At 38.4% G+C, this 27859-nt stretch overlaps 1 protein-coding gene across 1 annotated transcript in view; it reads right to left on the minus strand.

Moving 5' to 3' along the window:
- Positions 1 to 27859, minus strand: part of LOC5568213 (dystrophin, isoforms A/C/F/G/H) — a 352533-nt gene that overhangs the window by 132074 nt on the left and 192600 nt on the right. Inside the window, 3 exon segments of the mRNA XM_021850748.1 lie at positions 10030 to 10110; positions 10171 to 10264; positions 22443 to 22697. Of these exon segments, the coding sequence (XP_021706440.1) occupies positions 10030 to 10110; positions 10171 to 10264; positions 22443 to 22697 (430 nt within the window).

Here is a 27859-nt window from a genome sequence, read left to right on the forward strand (position 1 = left end):
AAGAGTTGACAGCCTTTGCTCAAAGCCTTCGGACGTATTTTCACTTTGCTCCCGTGCTTCGTACTCAATATTGATTCCGTGATGAGTAGTGTAAGGAAGAATACTCTTGTGGTAGATTTCAACGTTCTTCTAGTTCGACCCGATGTCGGTAAAGTTCAAAACTTTATGGAGAACGAGATTAGTTGAACCTCGCGGATGTCATTAGTGTTCAATTGCACAACACCCGCAACTGTGTGTACATTGAGATGAAAAACAATGACATAGCGTTGCGGTATGAGAAACTTAACAACCTCAAACGCATAAGCATAATGTATAAGGACTAGCCGTTCAAGATTCCCGTTTATGTGGATAGCGGGGCAGTCACTGTCCGAGTTTGTGACCTTCCTCCTTCCTTTTTTTTTGTTTTTTACAAGGGGGAAATCTGCAAACAGATCCCCTGAGAAGGTAACTCAGGGAATGCGGGGATGACGCACCAACGACGACCCGCTAAAACCAGCCTATGCACTGTGCTTGAGTAATTCTTTTAAAATTGCTCAAGTGGTGAACAGTGCATCGACATTACCCTTGGCCTCAGACCCTTATCCCCCCGGAACCACCTTACGGTATTTCTTCGGAGAGGGGCCTGTGCATATAGCACAACACGTGTAGCAGAAGTAGCCTAGGCAAACTGCTTCTCCTAGCCGACTTAAACAATGTTACAAGGGATCAGCCTCGGCAGGGCTAATCCTCTTCAGCCAACTCTTGGTCGGCGCGCCATAGGCGCTGCAATTCTAACATAATGTGAGTGACAGCCGTAGTTACTGCATTCCAGCACTCGGCATCCGCACACATTCTCTCAATTATATTGTCGGGGGACGTGTCCCCTCCGCATGTAGTGAGCATGCGACCTCTCACAACAATGAAACGGGGGCAATCGAACACGACATGCTCCGCTGTTTCCACCACACCAGCACAATTGGGGCACGCAGGTGATTCTGAATGCCCGAACCTATGCAGGTACTGTCTATAGCAACCATGTACTGACAGAAACTGCGTCAGGTGGAAGTTCGCACCAACGGTAAGGCATTTGACCGAATCGACATACCATTATTAATCTTCAAATTGCAGAAAATAGGAATGGAGCCAGGACTCTTGAGTTGGATCCAGTCATATCTATCACATAGGAAACAAATTGTGCGCTTTCAAAATAAATTATCAGCACCCATTTCTGTAACCTCTGGAGTACCTCAAGGTTCTCATTTAGGCCCACTTCTTTTTATTTTGTATGTAAACGACATTTCCTTTTTACTTAGAAAAATAAAATTTCTTATATATGCAGACGACATGAAGCTCTTCATGGAAGTAAGTAATTCTAGCGAAGCAGAAGAATTCCAGAATGACATTAACTTATTCTTCACTTGGTGCCATAAAAGTTTACTTCAGCTCAATATCAAAAAATGTAATTCAATAGCATTTAGTCAAACCACCAATTGAAGTATTTTTAGGAAATCAAGTAGTGCAGAAGTGTAAAATTGTAAGGGATTTGGGCGTAATCCTAGACTCTAAACTCACTTTTGTAGAACATTATAATTCCATAATAAACAAAGCAAACAGCATGCTTGGCTTCATTAAGAGGTTCAGCAACAATTTTCAAGACCCATATACCATTAAACTATTGTATACTACATATGTAAGACCAATTCTGGAATACTGTCACCTAGTATGGAACCCGTATCATGTCGTACACGAAGAACGCATAGAATCAGTACAGAAGCAATTCCTTTTATACGCCCTTCGGAAATTGAATTGGACTGTGCTGCCACTTCCGTCGTATGAAGCACGCTGCATGCTCATCAACTTGGAAACACTTAAGCAACGCCGGGAATTCGCAATGATTCTCTTTATAAACAACATTATTTCGAACCTTGTAGACTCCGCTGCACTTTTTTTTCAACTAAACTTCTACACACCCTCTCGGCATTTAAGAACAAGAAAATTATTTTCAGAAAAATCATGCAGAACGCATTATGCTCAAAACGGACCAATAAACCGTATGATGCGTCAGTATAATGTACATTGCGAATTCATTGGCATTACTATGTCCAAAGAGCAGCTTAAAACACAACTAAAGAACAATAGAAGTAATCCATAGCATGTAAGAAAGTATTGTAATTATTGTATGTAGTCTACCTATGCTAGACGAAATAAATAAATAAGTTCACTTCCCCATGGTTTCTACCATATCAATCTGACACATTTGGTATTAGCCGATGGGTCCGGTATGCATTTGCTACTCTTAAGCACATTATCCTGTACGTGCTTTCCAACCGCTTTGGGTTTCTTCTCGTTCTAAGCGCTTTTGACCAGATTGGTCCTCCATACCTTAGTATGGATAGCGCCACGCTTGCCAGTAGCTTGCGTTTTCTGGCAATTACAGCAGAGCTGTTAGACATCATCCTCGAAAGCGCCGCTATAGCTGTATATGCCCTTTTACAGGCATATTCAACGTGGCTAGCGAAGCTGAGCTTGTCATCGATCATTACCCCAAGATGCCTAAGGGATCGCTTGGACTCTATGGTGCAATCACCTACCGAGATAAGCGCCCGTTGCTCGGACTTGCGGTTGTTGACCACCACCACCTCAGTCTTGTGACGAGCCAGTCCCAGTTTCCTAGACTTCATCCATTCCTCAACTAGGGAAATAGAGTGCGCTGCTGTCAACTCTACTTCCTCCATCGATTCACCATAGACCACTAGGGTGATATCGTCGGCGAAGCCAACAATCTTAACACCCGTCGGAAGGGACAGCCTCAGTACGTCATCGTACATCGCATTCCATAACAGCGGGCCCAGGATTGAACCTTGAGGTACTCCCGCGGTAATTCGAACGTTTTTTTGCCCCTTCTCTGTGTCATACAGTAGAATCCTACCATCAAAATAGCTTTCTAGAAGCTTACACAACTGCACCGGTACCTTGAGGCGGTGAAGCGCGTGTGCTATTGCTTCCCAGCTTGCGCTGTTGAACGCATTCTTCACATCCAGAGTGACAACCGCGCAGTAACGGATGCCGCTCCTTTTATGCTCGATTGCCACCTCAGCTGTCTGAACGACCGACTGGATGGCGTCAAGAGTAGATTTACCTTTTCTGAATCCAAACTGGTTGTTGGACAGGCCGTCCGCACTCTCCGTATACGGTACTAGTCTGTTGAGAATCAACCTCTCCAATAACTTGCCCGTCGTATCTAGTAGACAGATAGGTCTATACGCCGACGGGTTACCTGGTGGTTTCCCCGCCTTTGGTAGTAGCACCAATTTCTGTCGCTTCCATACATCCGGGAAGATTCCTTGATCAATGCAGCGTTGCATCGTGGTTCTGAACATGTCCGGATCCGTGTTCACTGCCGCTTTTAAGGCAACATTCGGGATACCATCGGGTCCCGGTGCCTTGTTTGACGCGAATGATTTCACGACTTCTGCCAGCTCTTCGTTCGTCACTCTCGCCACTTCTTCTCCTTCATCTGCCGCATACGGCGCTGGGGGCCATGGGCTTATGGGATGGTGCGGGAAGAGTACATCGATTATCGATCGCAGCAACTCGGGCGACTTCTCTTGGGGTGCTATGGCTCCTTTGGTCTTAGCCATTACCACTCTGTAGGCGTCACCCCATGGACTAGAATTGGCACTCTCGCATAGACTTTCAAAGCATGCCCGTTTTCGACTCTTGATTTCCTTTTTGAGAGCCAACTTTGCCTCTCTGAATGCTGCACCGCGTTCCTCTCTTTGTGCTTCTGTGCGTGCGCGTTGCATTCTTCGTCTAGCAATTGATTCGCACCACCAATACACCGGTGGCCTGTTCTCTCTAGGAGGGGCTTTTCTCGGCATGGAAGCATCACACGCTCGTTATATCACAGCAACTAGCTCTTCACCGTTTAGGTCCAGAGTGTTCCGTTCGCACCTCAGGGCTTCAATGAATACTTCGCCGTCGAAGCGCGCTGTTTTCCAACCTCGGGCTTGGGTCGAGTTGCATCGCGCTGCCTTCCGCCCGCCTGGTATTATACTATAGCGAATCGATTGATGATCGCTATGAGTATAACCGTCATCAACGCGCCAGTTCATGGTACCTAAAAGGTTAGGACTACAAAACGTCACGTCGATAACCGATTCTGCACCATTTCTGCGGAAGGTACTCACTGTACCCACATTTGCCAGCTCTACATTTAATGGGGCCAGAGATTCCAACAATAGCTGGCCTCTTTGATTGGTGCAGCGGCTACCCCACTCCACTGCCCATGCATCACTACTGGCTGCCGATTAGCTAGTTCGGCTATCATCCTGTCGACCATGTGGGAAAATACCTCAATCGACCACCTTGGGGGCGCGTAACAACTGCACTCCTTCCTTGCCTCATGCAACCGTCGGAGACCATATGATGAGGTATGGAGATGTTCTCTCCATACAAAACGAGCGCTGGAAAAATTACTTCGGCGGGGTCTACAACGGAGTGCGAGTTTTGCAAATGAGACTCAAAACATCGATTCCATCATTCATTTCAATTGAAAGCCACACCGCTACGGTTCTACACCCAAACCAGAACAAGACCTGCAGATATTGCTCTAGAGCAGCATCTCAACCAAAAATGTGTGGATGTAACCGCATCCGAAAACGCGGCAAAAACAACGACAGTCACAACTGCAATATCTACATTCAACGAGACAGATTTCCCATCGATGCAAGCTAGCCAACCATCTTCTTCCCGCGATACTTTTAGTGAAATTTTGGCTAGCGCCAAGCGTTCACTTGCAGAAGACGAGGGCAAACCGAAAGGACCTACACAGCAGCCGAAACAACAACGCCGATGACGATGACGATGACGACGACGACGCGAACAACGACAGCTCATCCTCCCGTGCGAAACCTACGATGGGACCAACAAGCGACGGCTGTCAGCTAAGCGCGGCAAAGAAAAAAAGAAAATGTGTGCCACTCAGAGATCGCAAAGCGACTGTGATCTCAATTCACCTGTTATTTTCAGTTTGAAAAAATAGTTTATTCGGCCCCGTGAAGCTATTTGGCGTTTGGGCCTTTCAAATAAATAGAATTGGAAAAAAAACGACGCAGTACGTCCGTTGGATCACATCCGAGACATTAGTGCGTCTATGCCATATAAATTATGACGCGGCTTTAAGCAAAAATGCCAAAATGTGATATCACCACTACAGGTTACGCCTTTGGTGTCCATCTAATGGGCTAATGGATTGTGCCCTCCCATCGCGGCAAGGTCGCATAACCAAGGGGAGGGCTACAAAGGTGACTTCAGTTAAGACCAAATCAATCGTAGATGGGTTTCTAGAAGAGGAAAAACGTAGGGCTATCAGGGTATTGAATTGAGAAATATCCTGAAGAGCACACTTCAAATAAAATTCTGCAATTGGAATTACTTTGCGAATTATGCCATGAGCGATGTTTGGCATCAAAATCACCAATGACAAAATATTTTGACTTATTGCGAGTCAATTTTCGCAAGTTAGTTTGGAGGCAGAGCATTGAAAAGGCAAATAGGCAACTATGAAAATATATTTACCAAGCTGTGTTTCGACAGAAACATCTACATTTTAAGAAACTTTAGTTTCAAATGACGAAAAAAGTGGCAACTCCCCCACATGCCTAATCACGTCAACCATTACGCAAAAAAAGTTTGGATTTCTTTTGAGTTTGGTTCCAGGCAGTGCTGTAAACATTCGACACTTTGCTCTACGTTCGTTTCGTTGCCATGGTCAGCAGTCACAGCACGAGCGGTATAATGAACGACGACAAACACAAAAAAGTGTCAATTGAATGTCGTCTTATACGATGACATTTGCATAAATCATAAGTTTGCATAGAATTCAGACATCGGATCATAAACAACATGGATGGTTCGATCTTGTCTATTATGTCGAATGTGACACACATACAGTGATATCAGAACAGAAACAAACACAACAGCAATGCTTCCTAGCGAAGCTATCGTGCTCAGTGGCATTCAATTGACATTTTTCTTTTCGACATTCGTTTGATCGCTCGTGTTGTGAATGTTTAAGGGAAGCGCTGCCGAATATCAGCAAAAACGTGTCGACTACCGTCACAGCTTACAACACTGGTTCCAGGTTTCAAATAACGCATGTTATTAGCTGTTAGAAAATCAAACAGCTCGTACTCTTTACCATTCAAAGAACGGACATTCCAATTTAAAATATTTGGATCCATTGGATCCAATTCACTCTACAGTAGCCAAGCAAAGCAAATCACAATCAGCGGAGCCAGTGAAAATCATGCCCATCGCTGCTGTAGGCAAAAGCCTGGAAATTACTGTAGACAAATGTTCTATTTTCCGCTGCATTTCCCGCATTTATAGCCATCAATGACACTTATGATTTAGAAGATTCATGCACCCAACATAGGCTACTTGATGAGATTCACGTTTTTGAATTACTGTACTGGGAAGAGCCACGTGATTTTCATGAAATTCAACCCTACTACTATTACCATTCCCAGCACTGCATTAGAGAAACGTAATGTAATAATCATGTTATTAGTAAACACTACTCGTTTTTCCTACCTACTTTTCCGGAGACTTTTCTTAACTTCTTCACATAAACACTTCGGAGTCCTAGACGAACGTAACAGTGAAAGAATAATTCAATTCCATTGACCCTTTCTCAAGCCAGTGCGTGATATACAAGCACCAAACCATTTTTATTTATATAGATTTCATACTAACTCGGACTGCTTCAATCGTAGTGGTGGATTTAAACATTGCATCAATCATTTGATTCAATTGATAAGTTAGAAAATTAAAATCAGAGGGAGACATATTATTAGAAGTAGGTACCGTCAAACGGGGTGATTTGCAACGGCGGGGTGACTTGCAACACATTGTAATTTACAACTAAATTTCACTATAAAACATAAATTGCAAAAGAAAATTTGTTTTAAATCAGTGCTTCAATACGTGTGACTCACAATTCAAGTAGGGACCACGAATAAAGCTGTTATTATAAATATGTTTATACAATAAACATAATTCTTTTGAATGTCTTGAAAACTGATACTTGGTGGAGGTTCAAAATCGTGACCTGAAAACATGAGAGAGATTTAATTTACAAAAGTAATACTCTACATGTTGTTTCTATAACTAATAAGTGATAATATGACGAATTTTATTTTACGAAATTGTAGCAACAACTTTTTAATAAAAATCATTTTTATACAAATGTACCTATATGGGGTGACTTGCAACACTTTATTTCTAAGCAATTTAGAGTTTTATAGAAGTTAAAAACTTTCGTGTTTGGTCTACTTTATAATCAAAAGAGTAATAATTCATCAATCAACTACAAACACTAGTTAAAAATATTGTTCAGTTAAGATACTTGACCTTGATGATTTAACGCCTCTTTTTCCCATACAAGAATAGCTCAATTATTTTCATACAAAAAGGTATTCAAAATGTTCTTGTACTGGCTCGAATGCTTTAAATACATAAATAACAATACTTAACAAGCGTGACTAATAAAAAATATCAACATTTTGTTGGAAAAAAAACTAAATTAGCATTGAGTGTTGCAAGGACATTCAAAAAATTTCACCTTTTTGATGACTTTTGATATGACAAAATAATTCGATTCAATCTTCTATCATCTCATTCTGTAGGCGGGCCAGCCATTCAAAGTTCTACAAGGAATTTAGATTGTTAGATGACGTTTAGATCATGGTTTTGGTTGATTGAAGTTGAAAAGTGTTGCAAGTCACCCCGTTTGACGGTACATTATTTGTTGATTTTCCGTTGAGATTTTCGGTAGATTAAGAGACGGAATAGAACTTTCCTACGGCGGCAGGGGCATTTCCATTTGATTTGAAACAATTAGAATGGTTACTCGTAGTATAAAAAGGGGAGGAGTTCAAATTACCTGCAACGATATCGTCATAGGATTTTGCATTTGGAATTAAAAGATTAGAACGGCTACCCGATGGAACAAAATTAGTCAGAATGTGCATGATTATAATTTACCTGATGGGTATGAATATTGAACAAGCGATCGTTTACTGAAAAATGAGTGGAGATCCTACCTGGGGCATTCCGGGAATTAAAAACGCAACCGTTCATCTGTAGCACTGAAAAGCACCGTTTTTTTATTTTAGCACTCAAAAGTGCTGTTTTTGTAGCACCGAGAAGAAAAAGACACCGACACGTAATGCTTCCAGTGGACAATTTTCCCTTTCAAGGAAGCACGAGACAATCGATTAGCATGCAACGCCCAGTGGCATATTTCGGCTGTGCCACTGACGAAAAGTTTTCCGGACTGAAGCGGAAATCGAACCACTACTCACTACTTAACATGATGCGGCTAAATGCTTGGTAACACTAATCGCGCGGCCACGAAGCCAACAGTACTGTTCTATTGATTTAGGTAATTTTTAAAACTTCCAAGAGATGGATTTTATGCCAACTCGACACGCGATTGGCAGCACCCCTTCAGAATTCAATGAAACTTTCTGGATGTCAAAAGTATGTGAAACTAAGATACTTTGCATATTTTGTTTTTTTCAAAATCGATCTAGACTAACATTTGGAAAGGGTCAAAGTTTTTTTTTACTTTTTTTATAAACCCGTATAACTCAAAAACGGTAAGACCTACAAAAAAAAAGTGTTGTATGGGGTACTGTCGTGAAATTTCCTGAAGATTTAGAAAAAAAATATTCAAAACTTTAAAGTCGATTTAAAAAAAAACGGCCACTTCAGATTTTAATCATCCTTAAGCAAAAAGTTTCGTAATTAAGTTTACTAAAAGTCGTCCATACATTGCAAATTGGGCATGTTTTAGAGAAAAAAGTTTTTCTAACATCGAATTTCTTAAGTCCAAAATGATTTTTTTATTTTATTTTTATTTCGCTTCAAATAGTCTAGTATGATCATAGTTTTTTTTTTTTAATTAAATTCAATTGATCTCGCACCATACCGCTTATGAGAAAATCAACTCCGTCTAACAATCCGATGGGTTTTTTATGGTTGCTTTTTTTTTTTAAATCGGCCGTTTTTTTTTAATCGACTTTAGAGTTTTGAATCATTTTTTTTTTTTCAGTGGAAAAAATGTTTTTTATTTTTTCAATATTTTTTTCTAAAACTTCAGGAAATTTCGCGACAGTCCCCAATACAACACTTTTTGTAGGTCTTACCATTTTTGAGTTATACGGGTTTATAAAAAAAGTAAAAAAAAAACTTTGACCCTTTCCAAATGTTAGTCTAGATCGGTTCTGAAAAAACAAAGTATGTAAAGTATCTTAGTTTCACATAGTCTTCACACCCAGAAAGTTTCATTGAATTCTGAAGGGGTGCTGCCAATCCCTTTGTCGAGTTGGCGTGAAATCCGTCAAGAGCAAAGAGAATTTGTGTACGCACAGCACGAAGGCACGATGCGCACAGGCGGTGAAAATGATGTTGTTTTGAGCAAACAGTATGAAACCGACAGCCAAGGAATTGGCTAGATATTTGCACTTGGTGCAAATGAATTGAATATTTTTCTCCAGTTTTACATAATAATGATAATAATCATACATGTCGGGCTAATGTAATATGCCGCCTAATTCGCGTCTACGAAGGTAATTACCACAGTTGACCCTATGCGTGAAGCTCCGATTATTTTACATGGCAAAGCATAGGAAGTCAATTTTCAAATGCTTCTAAAAAATTCAAAACACTTTTTAATTAAATTCTGTGAAGTGTACGGGGTTAGACTATTGATGAACTATAGAATCAGCAGCATACTGAGAAAAAAATATAAAAATCAAAATTATATGCCTATAATGTAGCCCATCAAAAGTATATCAACACATACTAAAAAGATTTTAAACAACTATTGTAGTTAATTTTATATGAGCATTTGAAATTTCGCTTCCTATAACTTGACGGGTAAAATTTTCGACGCTTCACGCATCAAGCAAACTTTTCCCAGATGGCAGCACCGTACCTTCGTACACTCGAATAGTATAGAGCAAGTAGAAAATTACTAACCTTATAAGCATGCGGATTTCTGTCAATCTCAGATTCCGTGTTTTCACAGATAGACTCTGCTTCGCTCAGCCACCCTAGGAACTAAAAATATATATATGTTTGTAAAATTACCGGTTAATCATTAAACATATTCGTAAGTACCTGATCCAAAGTTCTGTCGAAGGATTGTAGTGAATGTACTGCCGCATGTAGCATCTTGCCTCTGGATATAACCACATTGTTCAAATTGTTGTACCTGAAACAAACAAGTCAATAATTATTATATCACATATTCAGATAGCAGAAAAAAAAAACATTCAATTCGTTGAAACAACAATTTTGATTTATTTTTTTTAGATACTACACTGAAAAATTGAGGAGATATGAAATCAAATGAAATATTATATACAGTGAAACATCCATGATTCGATATCGAGTCATGGAACCATACTAAAAACAATATTTCATGGTTACTGGTCTCTCAAACAGCTTTCAAAAACATTTCCGTTTTACGACTCGATATTTTCATGAGTCAATGGTCCTCTGAGATATCGACTCATGGAGATCTGACTGTAATATATGTTCATTAGGGCGGTTCAAAATTTAAAAATGTTTGAAAATCCAATCTTCCATATGTTCCTTACCATGCTTACCATAAAAATAATGTTCTGTGAAATTTTCAGCTTTCTAGGTGGTGTTTTAAAGGTATCCCAAAGACAATGTAGGAATATGGAAATTACTATGGTATTGGGAGCCATCTTTTATGATAGGTCAATTTGGTACTAAAATACATCATCAAAATACAATGTCAAAATTCATATTTATATATTCAAATTTATTTTTGTACGCTACAATGATGATGATATTTATCATAAATGGGCCCCAAGGCCGCAAAAAATCAATAGTTTTTGAAAAATGATTTGAGCGGCTTATGTCCGGTACTGGGGGGATCTCCCCCTACTGATCCAACAGCCGCTCACAAGGTATTGTAGTTTTATTATAAAGAATTATTTAAACAAATTGAATTAATGACAGACGACTTAATTTGAAAGTTGTTGGTGTTGCTAGACGATATCCGAGTGAAGAAGATTGCATTTTACACGAAAAATTCTGTTTTACACTAGTGAGCGGTAATAGGGGCATGAGCAGCTACTGGTACACTGATGGTACTTGAAGAACTAGAAAACGGTAAAAGAGATGTATGAAGGAATGTTCAGCAGAAAAACAGAAGCTTCAGCTGGAATTCTCTTTTTTATGTATTTACTCAAAAAGAAATTTGTAAATATTTCGTCTTGAGATATTTCTGGATAATATAACTATTTCACTGTTGCATTCAACAAGGGATGCGACGTGAACGTGAGTTGAAATATCAATGAACATCTAACGAGAATAAGAAAAAAAAAAACGGGAAACACAAATTTTATCATTTCGACAGGGGTTTTCGCATGGCCTACCTCACAGCTTAGGCAGCGTAACGCTAAAATTGAAAATTTTTGACCACCATTTTGTACGGAAAAAATAAGCTGTAACGCTTGAACCTACTCCCACGTTCTCCTAGAGCGTTACGTAATTTGATAATGCATTACTACTTGGCAGTACAACGATTGCCTGGATAACTATTCAATTATAAAAATGTTATTTAAAGTTAAGTTGGTGAATAAGTGTCGGTGCTTTCGAGCAAAAATGGTATTTTAGGAACTGCTCAAAAAAGTGAATCACCATGAAATAAAAATTCATATTTTATCCCTTAAAAGCCCGAGACGAATCTTGAATTTTTAATTGTCCACAATTCGGAGACCAGTAGATCAATTGATTTGAAGTAAATATGGTTAGTCGGTCTTACAATCCTTGGATGAGACATCCCCCTGAGCCCTCCCCCTTTTCTAGGTAACGGAATAAGCGTGGACACGAGAGGTTCAATACTGGCCTCAAATGGAAATCTCTACATCCAAATGAGCTAGAAGGTTGGTGTTTTCGGCAAAGTTATTCAGCAGATCAAGGGTTATCTGGCGATGAAAAGTCCGATTGAGAATTCCCTCCTTTGGCCTCTTGATGTACAATGTAAAAAAATTCCATCTACGTATTATCATTTAGTGTCTCATATGGAGCTGTACTTATGAATCGAAAACAAACAAAAATGAGAGCTAATTATTCGATTTAGCTACATTAAGCAAATTGAGCTGAAGGGCGGTATGTTGCATTTCATTTAAAAGTTCTAAACTAGCGGGATCTCCATGGCCTACTATTTTTCAGGCAAGGTTCATGTGGAAACCGAGGAATTCAACAAAATCCGATGAAATCATACAATTTACAGTGACAGCAGATAGGTACAACAAAAACAACTATATAACAATCTCCACAGTCATCGGTGACTGCGATAATTTTGGTGATCAATTGCTCTGGATTTTCCAGGAATCTATTTTTTTCTTGCAACGCGTAATATGACCAACCAGAAATTATTACCAATGCGTTACTCAAACAGTTCTGAAGTGTGCCACATACGTAATAAAACACAAAATCAATGCAACTGCGCTTTGAGAGAGTACAAGGGAAGCTATGATAACGAACTTTTAATATGGTTCTATAACTGCAAGATGCAAGTTTATTATCACTTTTTCACTTCATGACGCTAGTCAGTGAAGCAATCATGCATCCTGAGATTGAAACATGCTGACAAACTTGCAAGTTGTCACTTTTATTCACAGAAGAGAGGATTGATGTAGAGTAATCTTTCAATCTTTCATGTTTCATTCGTTCTAATTCACGCATGAATTTGGTTCCAACGTTATTTTTTACGAATATTTTTTTTTTGGTATATCGACATACTAGATAAAAAAGAGACATAGAGATTGAATAAAATTTGTTACAGGTATGTTCCGTTTTTATCAACACGATCGGCAATTTTCAGTTGATAAAAACGGAACCGTGACAAAAACGGAATAATTTTCTATAAATCAATATAATTTTCTAATAAATCATTAAGGTGATTATAAAACGAAGCCAAACTTTGAATTTTTAAGTGCACAAGACTGGAGAATCTGACAACAGATCGCATTGAAAATCAATCAAATTGCTTGCTGGCTGGTGATGGCCAATGGGATAAATTTTCAACGCGGAGCACTGTTCGGTTCTCAAGTCTTGTGCTCTTGAAAATTTGAGGTGTGGCTTCGTTCTATAATCACCTTAATAGTTCTAGTTTTGATGGTTAGAATTTCAATAAATATAATATAGAATATTGAAACGATAATCACGTAAATGTCCTTTGTATCATAACGTGCATCATATTTGTAAAATTAAGAACAAGGAAGTAGGTCAAGTTGACTATTGTTTTTTTTTTTAAGAAATATTATACAAGAAACAACTTCTTTTTCCACTGTTCATCCTCATCCTTCTGATTCTTCCTCTTTTTGGAATCATATTCGGCTGTTTGGGCACGTCAGGAGTTAATCATCAATGTTAACTTCCTTTTCCCGATCAGCCTAGATAGCCGTGTAGTGTCGGTAGCGGTTGTTTCAATTGGCTAAGAATTAACACTACTACCTGTTCCGGTGGTAAAAGTCCACCTAACAGGTGACCCCTAATTCATGTGGCTTTAAGCTTACCGTGCCTAAGAATGAATGGTTAGGGGGTCTCAATAAAACCTAACCGCAAACGGAGCCTGTGGAGTACCAGGGCGCCCTCTACAGTATTATGCCCTTCCTGTCCTACCCGGAGCAATGGTACAGGTGACCTTGTGTTTCTCCGAGATAATCGGCTGCCCTTCTTCAGTCTCAAGCATGAGGCTAAATAAGGGTGGGATACGTTGTAATTTAGTTTAAATTTTCACCTTTATGGTTTCGCATTATGCGTATTACACAGTGTATTCTGTGCTTTTCGCCTTTGGCGACTTTTAAGGGATACCGCGATGTTTTTTCGCTGCTGGTCTTTTTCGTTCTTAGATTGCGAAAAGCTTAATCCTGCCTAGTTTGGGTAGTGGCTACGGTTAGAATAGCTTAGTTAGATCAATCTTCAGCATAAAATATCAGCAACGATCAATCTTTGTAGACTCATGCAAATGGTACAGTTCAAATGGCGCTAGTTCAAAAACCTTACTTTTGTGAACGTTTATCTAGGTAATCTTGTGGACCCAGTTTTTGTTACTTTCAGAAACATGAAATGGCAAACTCGCGTACCATGCCTCGTGCATGCGTGCTCGTAAATAGCGCTGACGTTGCTACACTCATTTCTGAGTTAACAACCAGAGATGTATGTGCTGTCACAATTGATATTTCTGTTGGTGACCTCAATAGGAAATACGTCTTTCGTTTTGTGGTGTATTTACCACATGATAAACCATTCCCAATGGATGATTTCAATCGAGTTGTCGTTCACTGCCTATGAAAAGGCTTTCTGCGGATTGTTGGCAGTGATGCTGATACTCATCACATCATCTGGAGCAGCTCAGATATCAATTTGAGAAGCTCCAGTCTGGCGGAATGCTTAAGTAGTTCAAATCTTGGATTACTTATTCTAGGGAATCGCCCAACCTTCATGGTATCTGCTTGAGAAGAAGTGTTAGACATAATGCTCTGCTCGAACAGAATCAGTCACGAGTTGACGAATTGACATGCATCAGATGATGAATTATTATCTGATCATCGCATCTCTATATGAACATATGAATGTAAATTCGCAGACTTTGCATTTGTTATACTCTACAAACTGGGAATTGGTTGTGACTAAATTCCATGGATTCTCTCCGTCCATTGGAAATCCTAGTGAAATGTTCCTCACAACTCCCTTTGCGGGACGAGTGGACGTCTGGTTATTTGTAAAGGAATATGTCAGATAGTCAGGCTGCTTTTAAAGCTCTTGCTCCGGCCAACACAAGGTCTAAGCTTGTTATCGCGTGTCGAACTCAATTTGAGGAACTGAATTCAGTGAACTCTGTAAACCTTGTATGGGTCATTGCTATTCTTCCATTGCTGGGAATGAATTGGCTTATGAATTAGCTCGCAATGGAGCATCGCATGACTTCATTTGCTCTCAGACAGCTATTCCAATTTCGAAGTGCTGGGTGAAGCTTCAGATAAACTCTTGGGCGGCAACTCAGCACAAGCAATATTGGAATAATTTTGAGCCATGTCGTCAAACAAAATTGTACATTACTGAGCCATCCCAAAGGTGGCTAAGTATTTAACAAATCTGTCAAAGCAGAATTGCAGTCTCTTTGTTACAACCTTGACTGGCCACTGTCGACTCAACTATCAAATGACAAATATTCAGTGTGTTGATACATTTGTGTGTGATAGTTGTGATTCCGATTATGGAACTTCTTATCACCTGATATGTAACTATCCAATCTTTGCGTAATTGCGATTCCAATTACTTGGTAAACACTTATTAAGTGAAACTGATTACAGAAACCTGAATCTTCAGGACATTCTGTTATTGTTAACCCGCTGTGGTAATGAGCTATAGGCTCTCTTTACGCTCATGCGTTTTGCAGTGCCCTTTTAAGGGCGCTGTTCGAACCCATTGTGGTATGGAGCTACATGCTCTCAATTCGCTTATGCGATTTTCCCTCTTCAAGGGACCCCACTCCTATTTCCTCCCATCTTTCCCTTCCCTTTCCTCTCCCATCGGGTAGATGATGAAATAGGCTCAAATATGGCGATGGCACAAATCTCCCAAATGGCGGGGAACGTGCCTCTGGAGCCGGCCTTCTGATACCTGATACCTGATACAAGAAACAACTTCTTTTTCCACTGTTCATCCTCATCCTTCTGATTCTTCCTCTTTTTGGAATCATATTCCAACTAAGAAAGAGCCATCTTCTCAGCTTAGTGTTCTTATAAACACTTCCGAGGTTATCAACTGAGAGCTTTATTCCAAAGTACATTTTTTTGCATTGTTGGACTCTCCCGATTGGCGTGTTAAAATGTGGAGTTATGTTGCGAAAGTTATGCAAACTGAAATGAATATTCACGGTTTATGTGCTTTGAATTGCCAAAATGTTATCAGTAAAATGATTATGGGGATCTTTACTCTAAAGTTACTACTACCAACTTCGACAGGGATGTACTAAACACCAATCTAGAACAGCGTCACCATCGCCTTTTAGCTCACGAAGAACACGAAGAGACAGGCAATAAATTTACCATATGTTCAAGTTTTTGGTTAAGTAAAAATAACATTAAATTCTAGTGGCCCCGTCAAACTTCGTTTTGCCATCAGGCTGCTGATCAGGCTGCTGAAAAATGGCATGCAATCTCCCATACAAAATGATAGATTAGTTTTCAGTTGTTTTTTCCAGTTATTCCAGAGAATTCTCCAAATCGTTTCCTTCACTCAAACACGTCGGAACACTTGACCAATGCAACAGTCAACAGACACTGCGGAACACGTTTTTGTCTCCAGCACCAAAATACCGCTATTCACTTAATAAAGACTTGCTGAATCCATTGCCGTTTCCAGAAGTATCATAGCACGTCTAGTTTTTGAGATATTGACTGTTGAAAATACGAAAATTGACTATTTCAGCCAACTTGCATGCAAGTTTTGCAGCTTGTACGGCAATTTATTTGCTCAATTTGCCACAGAATTCAAAGTTTATGTGTATAGGAATACTTTTCATCAAAGTTTATTATACTTTCGATGCGGAAAAGTTATTTTTTGATGGTTTAGAATATTATGGTATTTTGCCATATAAGAGAAACGAAGAATTTTGTACGGAGACTGCAAACATGTTAAAAAAATCGATTTAATCGAAATTTAATAGTGAAATTTCAATCAAATTATATCTAAATTAAAAGTTTAAGTTCTCTTCTGCATGTTCCGTGGATTAGATTACAAAAAAGTTAGATAAATTGTATTTTAAATTTCATGTAAACATCAATAAAACCAGTGTTTTATACAACTTTAACGACCTGTAGCTAAAAATTGTGACGTGCTGGAACATTTCTGAGAATGGCATCAGATTCAGCAACTCCAAATCTACTAGAGACACATAGTTTGATCCTTGAGACACGCAAAATGTCATTTTTGCTACGCTGTGTAATCATGTAAGTCTATTAGCCCGTTCTTGAGCCATTTCGTGACATTTAAACACCATTCCATTTTTAATTTATTTAGAAATTCATCAAAAACACAAAAGTGTATAAACTCTAGTACAAGCATCACCAAATTAGAACTTTTTTGGTAAGAAACCTTTTTGCAAAGTTTTATGAATAAGCGTATGGCTGTTGGTATAAGACTCATAATTAACCTTTTAGTCTCCATGTGGGCAAGGGGTTATGGGATGGTAAAGCAGAGTGTCGTGTTTCTCATGTATACCTAAATGAGCTAGTGTGCCATGCGATATTTCATATCGCAGCTCACAGATTATGTGAGGCACGAGACGCGGATACGTACAAAATATATCTTAGTGAGCGAGTCTCATGAGACATCTCGTGAGGCTCGTCACATGCGCTTACCAGGAGTACTTTTATGCAGTTATGTTTGCCTAGTACAATAACCCCACGGAAGCATACGACTTCGGTCTATGCCTATGCTTCTCCGGTGGCCAGGCCAAGTTTTTCAATGCAAAAGCTAAAACCTCAACCGCGTTGAACCACGTCAGTTCTTTCAAACTGCCTACGGACAGTTTGATCCATAGTTTAATCCCTTTTCTTTGCTTCTCAAACCTTCGTCTGCGAGGCTCAAATACACTGTCACATTGAGATTTTCTCATGAGACGGTACATGAGCCAGTGCAGATGTGATCGTTTGAGCTAGTGCATTGCTACATGAGATCTAAAAAAATGTGTCTTACCATAGCACGTGCTCAAGCGCGCGATTATTTTTGTGCGCTCATGGCGAGCTGATCTCAAGCTCTTGATATGAAGCGCGTATACATGATGTCTGTGGTAAAGTGCGTGACGTGGGAACGGTGTCCCAAATTATCAGCTATTTCAGCCCTTTACTCTCGATGCAAACTTATTATATGGAGATTCCAAAATGCTCTATAGATTGCTTAGTTTTGCTGGACCCCTTCCTCTACCCCTTGGACAGGATCTATTCAATGGTTGTATGCTATAGTTTGTAAAATGCAACGAGTTGAAAAGATAGAAGATATGTCCAAAATATGACGGGGTAGACAGTCTTATCAAAAATAAAATAAACTCGATCATGCCTTTTGTCATTGCTCAAACATTCTTGAGTTCATTTCCAGGTGCATGACTTATAAAAAAGAACTAAATATACATGGGATCCTCCATTAATCACGTAAGGGGTTATGGAGAAGGGGGTTTGAGATATCTTTCGTGCCATACAAATTATTATTTTATTTTCATACAAAAATCATACCATAGGAAGAGGGGGGGGGGTTGAAAAACCGCCAAAATTGTCTTAGGTAATTGAAGGATATCCCCTATGTCCAGTGTTGATAGACTCACACTCAAATTTCAATCAATACGCTCTCCCGTGAGAGAAAACTCATTAGAGATTCTTCTTCTTCTTTCTGGCGTTACGTCTCAACTGGGACAAAGCCTGCTTCTTATGAGCACTTCCATAGCTATTAACTAAGAGCTTTCTTTGCTGATTGACAATTTTGCATGTGTGTATCGTGTGGCAGGTACGAAGATACTCTATGCCCTGGGAATCGAGGAAATTTCCATTACGAAAAGATCCTCGACCAGCGGAATTCGAACCCACGACCCTCGGCATGGTCATGCTGAATTGCTGCACGTTTACCGCTACGGCTATCTGGGCCCCAACTCATTAGAGATCTGCTTCACAAATCTCACGCTTGAGATTTTGATGCAAAATCACTCAATCAACTCAAACCGTAAAAAATGATTCAGTCGCAAAACCCGTCAAAAACTCGTAAAACCAGTATGTTGTTGTTTACGTTATTTAGAAAGGATTACTATAATTTTACCAGACTAACAAGAAATTATTGCCGTGTGTGAGTAAACTGTGGAAATACGAGACAATGAGTCAAAAAGGTGAGCCAACTCATCCATGATTTTTTGACTGCTGAGTTGCGCGATTGACAACTCGCGCATGAAAAATGTCAAGTTATGAGAAATTGAGTTTTTCACAACACTGCCTATGTCTATCAAATTTTCATACAAAAGAAAAATTAGAGAAAGGAGAGGTCTCTGTAACTCTCTTAGGTACGTATTCAACTAATCACAAATTCCAGTTGTTGCTAGGATGTGGCCAGAGCAACTCTCGATTGTTGAAGGATGGGTTAATCTTGTCCATGCTAAGTTTGTAAACTCCAATTGATAAGTGGATAAGAAGGAGTCAAACCTTATTGAGTCGTATATGACTTGACACCTACCATGTATCGTAGGTGCTCAACATTAACATAGTGTTGAAAATTAAACTCTGAGGCAATTGAAAAGTATTTTAATTGTTTCAAAATCTATATTTAGCTTACGTTCTAAACATTTTGAAAATTGAAAAAAAAAATTTGATTGTTGATAAAAACCGAACAATTTGTTGACGAAATCGGAACGTGACAAAATCGGAGCGTGACAAACTCGGAACGTGATAAAAACGGAACATACCTGTACTAGCGTTACCTAGCAGTTGAATTCTCAATCCGACTTTTCATGGCCAGATAGCCCTTATTCAGCTGATAAAGATCTTGAGATACAAAAAAAAAAATTAAGAAAATTTGTTACTAACACCACCTAGAGGATGTGTTCACAAGATAGCCCTTAATCTGTTGAACGGCTTGGCCGAAGACATTAACCTTCTAGCTGATAAGAATTTTGTGATAGAGAAGATTGAAGATTTCTTTTTACTGGTGCCGCCTAGACTAGATGATGATTCCCATCAGACTCTTCACCGCCATAAAACTGAATATCTTTGCCAAATACTACAACCTTTTAGCTGATAAGGATCTAATCTATAACAACAATATCGTTGCATATTGTTGCTGATTTGCTACAGTTATGTGTCAACCAGGTTTTAAACAGCCATTTCAAAACTTATAAGTGTCCTTAGGTAGTAATCTTTTGGCTATGGCACACTTCATAACTGTTTGCGTAACGCATTGCTTTTAATTTCTAGTCGGCCATACATTGGAGCAAAATTTTTCACCTCCAGATAGCCCTCAAACTGCTGAATATCTTTGCCGACGACACATTGAGGTATAGAGGATTGAAGTTTTTACGCTGGGCAGAGGATTGAAGTATTTATACTAGTAGATGAATGCGCAGTTATACTGTCAAATGGCCCTGCTAAACAGCTTTGCCGAAGACACTAACCTTCTAGCTAATAATAATCTTAAGATACAGATAACACTGCGGAACAATTTTTTGTCTCAAGCACAAAAATATCGCTATTTAATTAATTAAGGATTGCTGAATCCATTGCTGTTTTCAAAAATATAATAACACGTCTAAGTTCACGAACTTGTGGCAATTTATTTGCTAAAATTGCTACTAAATTCAAACTTGATGTATGAAATAATACTTATCGATAATGTTCAAAATATTTTTTGATGCTTAGAAGTTATTTTATAATGATTTAAAAAAGTATTGTATTTTGCCACATAAGAGAAGACCTTTGTATGGAGACTGCAAGCATATTGAAAAAGTCGATGTAATCTAAATTTAGTCATGTATGTTAAACTCAATTATATCTGAAATGGAAGTTGAAGTCCTAATTTGCATGTTGGGTGAATTGATTCACTAACAAAAGAGAAAAATCATAGTTTGAAGGTTATTTTTATTACGCTGTGTAACTGAAGAAAATTTGTTACTAGCGCAACCTAGCGGATAAATTCTCAATTAGATTTTTCACATCCAGATGGAGCTTGAATTTTGTCGAAGACACATAGGCTACTTGATTAACTTTTGCTATAACACAAAATGTAAGTTATAACTGCTTAAACTGCTGAAACCGATTTTTTTTTTTTTTTTTTTTTTTTTTTTTTTTTTTTTTTTTTTTTTTTTTGTGGTATTCAGTTGGAGCTGCCTGACAGCTTAACTTGTCAAGGCTGAACCCTCGGTCTGGCTTTTGCCAAGTTTCCCCTCTACCAGGACCAATACTCAGACGGACTAGGCAATGGCGCCCACATGAACACTGTTTTTTATTAGTATTGTGACGTGGTAGTTTTTGAAAAGTACCCATATTCCCTTGCTTCTGAGAAAAGGAAGCATTATGAAAATCAGCAGCTCCATTAGAATTTGTTTGAAATAGTAGTGCATTACTAATACTGTCTAGTCGAAATGGTTTTGAATAATTTGTCATACAAGTGCTATTCTGATTACTATTGTCTTTTACGTAAGATTAGAGTCTTAAATGGCAAGTGTCGTCAAGTCTTAACAAAATTAGGCTGTTTAGTAGTAGTTCTAGTTCATTTCATTTTTTGTTGTTAAAAGTATTTATTGGTCATTACGTTCATATATCCTTAAAGAAAAAAGTCGCTTTCCTTGTCTGTTCAACAATTTTTCGAAACTAGCAAGTGTACCCTAATGATCGATCCCAGCGTCTTACTTTCCATAATCATTTTTATAGTGAATATTGAAGAGTAAAGTTACCTTAGGCTTCTATTACAGTCTCCTACAAGATTCACTTTTCGGTGGCAAATGCAATGCTTCACAACGCCTACTTTCTACTTGTAAATTTTGCGAAAATGAAGCTGGAATTAGATTATTTATACCGCTGTTACAAAAGAGGTATTTCTTATTATGGCAATGTAAAAACCATATTAAAATAAGATTGTCGCCACTTATTTCTACTCAGTGAATCTACTAGTCATTTTCCTAAGAGTTCCTAAGTATTCCCTACGTCGTATATGATAACGATGTATCTAGCTAGCTAATAGTAAGAGTGGCTACGGATCATTCTGGTTAGCAAAAGGCAAACTGAACGTCACCAATAGTATTGATGTCCACTTCGAATAGATTAATTATTTGAAATGGGCATCAATTCTATCAATGACGCAGAATGTCCGTTGGATCACATCCGAGATATTATTGCGTCTATGCCATATGAATTATGACGCGGCTTTAAGCAAAAAATGCCAAAATGTGATACCACCACTACAGGTTACGCCTTTGGTTTCCATCATATGGGCTAATGGATTATGCCCTCCCATCGCGGCAAGGTCGCATAACCAAGGGGAGGGAACTGCTTAAACTGCTGAAACCGATTTAGGACTAAATTATAGATCTACGGAAATTACGCTACCTTAAGGTGAAGATGAATCGAAGCCAAACCTCATATTTGCAAGAGCACATATCTGGAAAACCAAACATTCGTTTAAGCTGAAAACATAATCGATTAATCACTAGCTGGTGGTGATTAATCGATTAAGTTTTCAGCTCAAATGAGTGTTCAGTTCTCCAGATTTGTGCTCACGAAAATTTGAGGTTTGGCTTCGATTCATCTTCACCTTGACTAGTAACATTGTATTAATAAGTTGCAACACGTAATATGCATCAAAAGACGTACCTTAAATTCACCGATTCGGTCATACGCTTTATCCGTGATGTATCGTCTGATGGATAAACAGCTATCAACTTTTGTGTCAACTGGTTGAAAAGCTCAATGTGATGTTTGTATTGATGAAGCTCAGCGTGAAAGGATTTTTGTTCTTTTTGTTGCACTTCCAACACATCTGCTGTAGTAGCGACCACTCCCATTCTTTCGGACCTTGATTCCATTCTAGCCAGCCAATTTTCAATTTCAATTCGTTTTGCATCATATCTGTGGAAGAGATAAATAAATATTATAAAAATTAATTTGAACAAATTGTATTGGAGAAATAATTTCAACTGATTCGATTTTATCTACACATCAATGCTATTGTTGAAATGACAGTACATGAAATAAATGTTTATATGAAGTAAAAAAAATATATAATAGACTTGTAACTATATGCCCATAAATAAGATTTACCTATTTTGAACATGGTAAGTTTCAATTAAATATTGAGATTTTTCGATTTTCGATCTCGAATTTTTAGAAATTTCAATTTGTCGAAACATAAATCTCAAGTAAATCTGCCAGATATTCACACATAATAAGCGTGTGATTCAAAGTAAACAAAGATTACTTTTCAATAATATTCTCTGTGATTAACCATCACCTTGTGAAACTATCAAACTTTCAATGTAGAATAGTTCGAAATTTGGATTTTCGAGTTGTCTAGTTTTAGCATCTAGCGGACGAATTGAACCATGCCAAAATCGAACGGTAAATTTGCCAAAACCGAACCGTGCCAATATCGGACGGGTAATGTAATACGATATTTTTCACTTAAAAAGAAGTAAAATAAATGGTTATTTTTGTGTAAACTTATTTCTCAATTTGTTTTTAACAATTCAATGAATGAAAATTTCAAACTTCAGAAATGGTCGGTGTTCAGACAGACCGGAATAGATGATATTATAGCGTTGTAACGATTTGTTAAGGACTTCATCAATTCTGATTGCTCCTATGATGTTTTAATACAGGTGTATCATCAAATATATAAGTTCCATTACTACAGCAAATAATGCTAATATTTTGTTATTTCGAGTGCTTGGAATACTTTTTTTTCTGAAACAAATAAAAAAGACTAAAAAAATAATAACATATTTTGTTATTTACGGTTGCCTATCCCGGGTAGAGGTGAATAACAAAATAATGGTAAAATAAGAACAAATTTTGCAATCATATCTAGTTTAACCATTATTATATTATTAATATATGACATTAAATATCTCATCAATAGCAAAACATACAATCATAGCAAAATTTGTCATTGATATGTTATACTTGAAATTCATGTAATAACTAATCAATAAGGTACCGTGGGGCAAGTGGGTAATGGAATTCGCATAGTTGAGATTCTTCCAATTCTAGAGACTTAAAATTGAAACAAATGAGGTTGTGTATATTTTTTAGCTTGACTCCCACCATATATAAGCAGCATGCTGAAATTGATTTTTATGAAAAATTGAAGAAAAAAATACAGAAAAAGTTTTTGAAAAATGTCTCCTTACTTTTCACTTGCCCCAAAAGTGGGGCAAGTGAAAAGTTTACCGTTTTGAACAAAAAATTCAAAAACAAACAGTTATATTCACGATTTCTGTTAGCTTTAACACTTGTTAAGGCTTCCCAATGAACAATAACATAAGTAACATGTAAACAAAGAAAATGTTATTCTTTTCATTTCAATTTTCTTTTGTTCAGTTATGTTAGTTGAAATGATTCGACAACATTATAACTGCAACATTTCCAATGTTAGTTCTTACATTATAGGACAGCAATTGCATTTCTGCTCTGTAGAATTTCCATCGCTCGTTATCTGTGTTTGAGAAAGTCGGATATGACGTCGGATAACTCTTCGGGAGAAATCAAACGGAATCCTTCAATAACGTATTTAGGGTCCTTTTTATGTGGATAGACCTATACCCCATTTTTATGTTTTGAACTAGCTTTACATAGACATTCCACGAGATTTCCGTGTGTTTTCTAATATTGCAACTTTTCAGTCAACATCTTCCTTTTAATTGGCTGCCCGAAGTAGACATATTGATATTGTAATATTTGACAACATCTTTTAGAGAAGTTCCATGATTTCTAATAGCTTTTGACGCTTGAGTATAGTATTTCTTGAATTATCAGCACGTTATGTTTTTCTATGATAATTGCGAACCATGTTTACTTATGGCTACTTAAAGAGAAAACACAAATTCAATCTCTAATGATAAACTTTTCACTTGCCCCACCTGATAAGAAAAATGACGGTGTTTAAATTTAGTTATTTTTAGGTCAACGTAGAATTAATTCTTAAACTCTTTTTATTGCAGTTTGAAACTGTCACAGAGGACAACTAAGAAGTGGTACAGGAAATTATTTTCCGCAACTTTTTTCCACAGAAAATGTTAAAATAAGATTGTACGCCGCCAACTTGTTACGGAGTAACAGTTGACAGGTTAACAATTTTTCACTCTATTATGCAATAATGGCTGAAAAATCTCAGAAATCTCTAACCTATCGTAATGTTCTCAATGACCTCAAAGGTTTACGCATGAGTTTAAAACGTTAATTCACATATTCAGTAAAATATATCAATTGTTTTCACTTACCCCATTTACCCACTTGCCCCGCGGTACCTTAACAAAATATGCTATCATGGTAAAATTTGTTATTTGTGCAAAAATACTAAAAACATTATATATCTAAAGAATAACAAACATCGCCATCATAGTAAAATATATCATTATTTTGATATTTGAAAACTTGATTTTAATAATTCATGAAAACAAACCAATATCAAATTATGCCATAATAGCTCATTTTACTATTCGTATGATATTCATTAAAGATTCAAACAGCAAAAGCTTTTTAGCAGTTTTTTTTTTATCAATATCACAATAATAACATATTTTGTTATTTACGGTTGCCTACATTTTTGCTATTATTTTGTTATTACAATGGCAAAATATGTTATGATTTAGTTGTTATGCCAAACAAACTCAGCTATTATTTTTGTTATTTTATCTCTTATTTCAAACAAACAAGGAACAAATTTTGCTATTCAAACATTCTATTTTAATGGTAAATTTTGTTATTTTTTTGCTATTCTTCTCTACCCGGGATATGTTAGCTATCATTTTGTTATTACAATGACAAAATATGTTATGATTTAGTTTTTATGCCATACAAACTTAGTTATTATTTTTGTTATTTAATCTCTTATTTCAAACAAACAAAGTACATTCTATTTTAATGGTAAATTTTGTTATTCTTTTGCTATGCTCCTCTACCCGGGAAGTGGCCCCAATTAAAGCAGCAGGAGGTTCAAAGCCGTGGCCTGATAGTGAGGTGATAGTAGTTCACGCAACAAGTTACAGAATTACGAGCACGAGTTGTATATTTATTTATTTAATTGCAACGAGTGCTGTAAAAATCGAGTTCTGCAACGAGGTGCGTACTAGTAGTTTACGGAACAAGTTGCAGAATAATGATTTTTACAGCACAAGTCGTAAATTTATCCTACGAGGCTCGCCGAGTACGATAATTACGACGAGTGCTGTAAAAATCGAGTTCTGCAACGAGTTACGTACAACATTTTTTTGCAATTTCGTAGAATACCACTTGAGGGTATCAGAAATTATATCGGAATGCATTCACCATTATTTAAAAAAAATCTGAAAAATGGTTGGGTTATGATTCATTACGCAACTCAAAACAGTTGCGTAATGAGAAAGCGTTTGCGTAATGAATCATTACAGCACTGGTTTCAGTTGCGTAATGACTATTCCCGCACTGCATACTTGAGTGCAGATATTGTGACGACGGCAGGCACTGTCCGCTTTAGTGCAACATGTAAGGTGACCGATGGCCCGGGACTAATCGAGGCCATGGATCGCAATAGGGAGTACCTCCCCAAAATGCAGGTAGCTGCTGAGCAACTTGATGTCATCATCGAGTTTGTTAAGAGCAAAAGCAATATCAGCAAAGACTTGAAAACAAGTCTACTGAAATTGCGACAATCAGTCCTAGCTGCAAAGCAGGACTACGAGAAAGCGAAGGAACAACTTGGCAAGGTAGAAGGCCAAAAAGACACTAGGTCGTGTCAGACCGAAGTGTTTTCCTTCACAGGCAACGCGAATATATCTGATGATATTATTCGATACGCGATGCGGAAGAGGGGACCTTCCGGGGATGAATACGTGGCGAAAAGACGTATGGTTGCTAAGGGAAAAGTGACCTACGCGGTCGTCCTCCAGAGCGGAAAAGCTGGCACGAGCCAAGCCCCGCGATCAAGAGGACATGGCAACAAAGGAGAGGCCAACACCAAGCCTAAGGCCAAGAAAGCCAAGAAAAAGGAGCCACGGGATAACCCGAACCAGGCAGTGCATCCACAGGAACCACGGGCGCAAGGCAACAGCAACCCGTGGATACGAGTTGGAAATAAGAAAAAACAGAGAAAACTGAAAACGGAGCCCAAGGAGAGCGCTAAACCGAAAACAGCGAAACGTAGGAATTAAGGCGAAGCCCTCGTTATCAAAACGGAGGAAGCGAAATACGCCGAGGTTCTGGAGGCGATGCGAAGCACAGAGAAGCTATCGCCATTGGGCGCAGACGTGCGGAGCATAAGGCGAACTGGGATTGGTGAAATGACCCTAGTCTTAAATAAGGACGCCAAGGAAAAGGGTCTATAAGCAACTGGCACAAGAAGTACTTGGCGACGAGGTTGATCCCTTACTGCTGAAGCGACTCTCCAGTGTAAAAATCTGGATGAGGTCACCGACGCAGCGGAGGTCTCGGCTGCTCTCAAAGAGCAGTGTGACATCGACGTAGCAGTAAGGCCATCCACCTTAGAAAGGGCCCGCAGGGAACAAAGGTGGCGGCGATCAGGCTGCCGGTCGCAGAGGCCAACAAAGCGAAGATCTTGGGCATACTCAAGGTAGGCTGGTCAGTTTGCCGACTGAGCTTACAACAGCCTCCTGAAGTTTGCTTTATGTGTTTCGGGAAGCGCCATAAGTCGTGGAATTGCAATGGTCCCGACAGAAGTAAGATGTGCAGAAAATGCGGCACCAAAGGCCATAGGGCAAGCGATTGCCAACGGATCCCGATCATCTTCTTCGAATTTTTTCTGACGTTCATCAGGAATATGGAGTTGGCCCAGCTGAAGCAGCAGCGGATCTGGAGGCGTATCGTCGGTACCTATCGAGCGAACGTACTAACCGACTTCAACAATTGCGGGAGAATTCGCACAAATTCTTCTCTCCCTATCCAGGACCGTCAGATTTTCGCAAGTAAGGACGCCCACTTCTACGGAAGAACACAGTATAATTTTATCAAACGACGTGCCTCCAAACACTTCTTTGCAATGTAGACAGAGTGTGACTGAAATCTTGATATACTGTCAA

The sequence above is a fragment of the Aedes aegypti genome, chromosome 3 (genome assembly GCF_002204515.2).
Source record: "Aedes aegypti strain LVP_AGWG chromosome 3, AaegL5.0 Primary Assembly, whole genome shotgun sequence".
Lineage (NCBI taxonomy): Eukaryota > Metazoa > Arthropoda > Insecta > Diptera > Culicidae > Aedes > Aedes aegypti.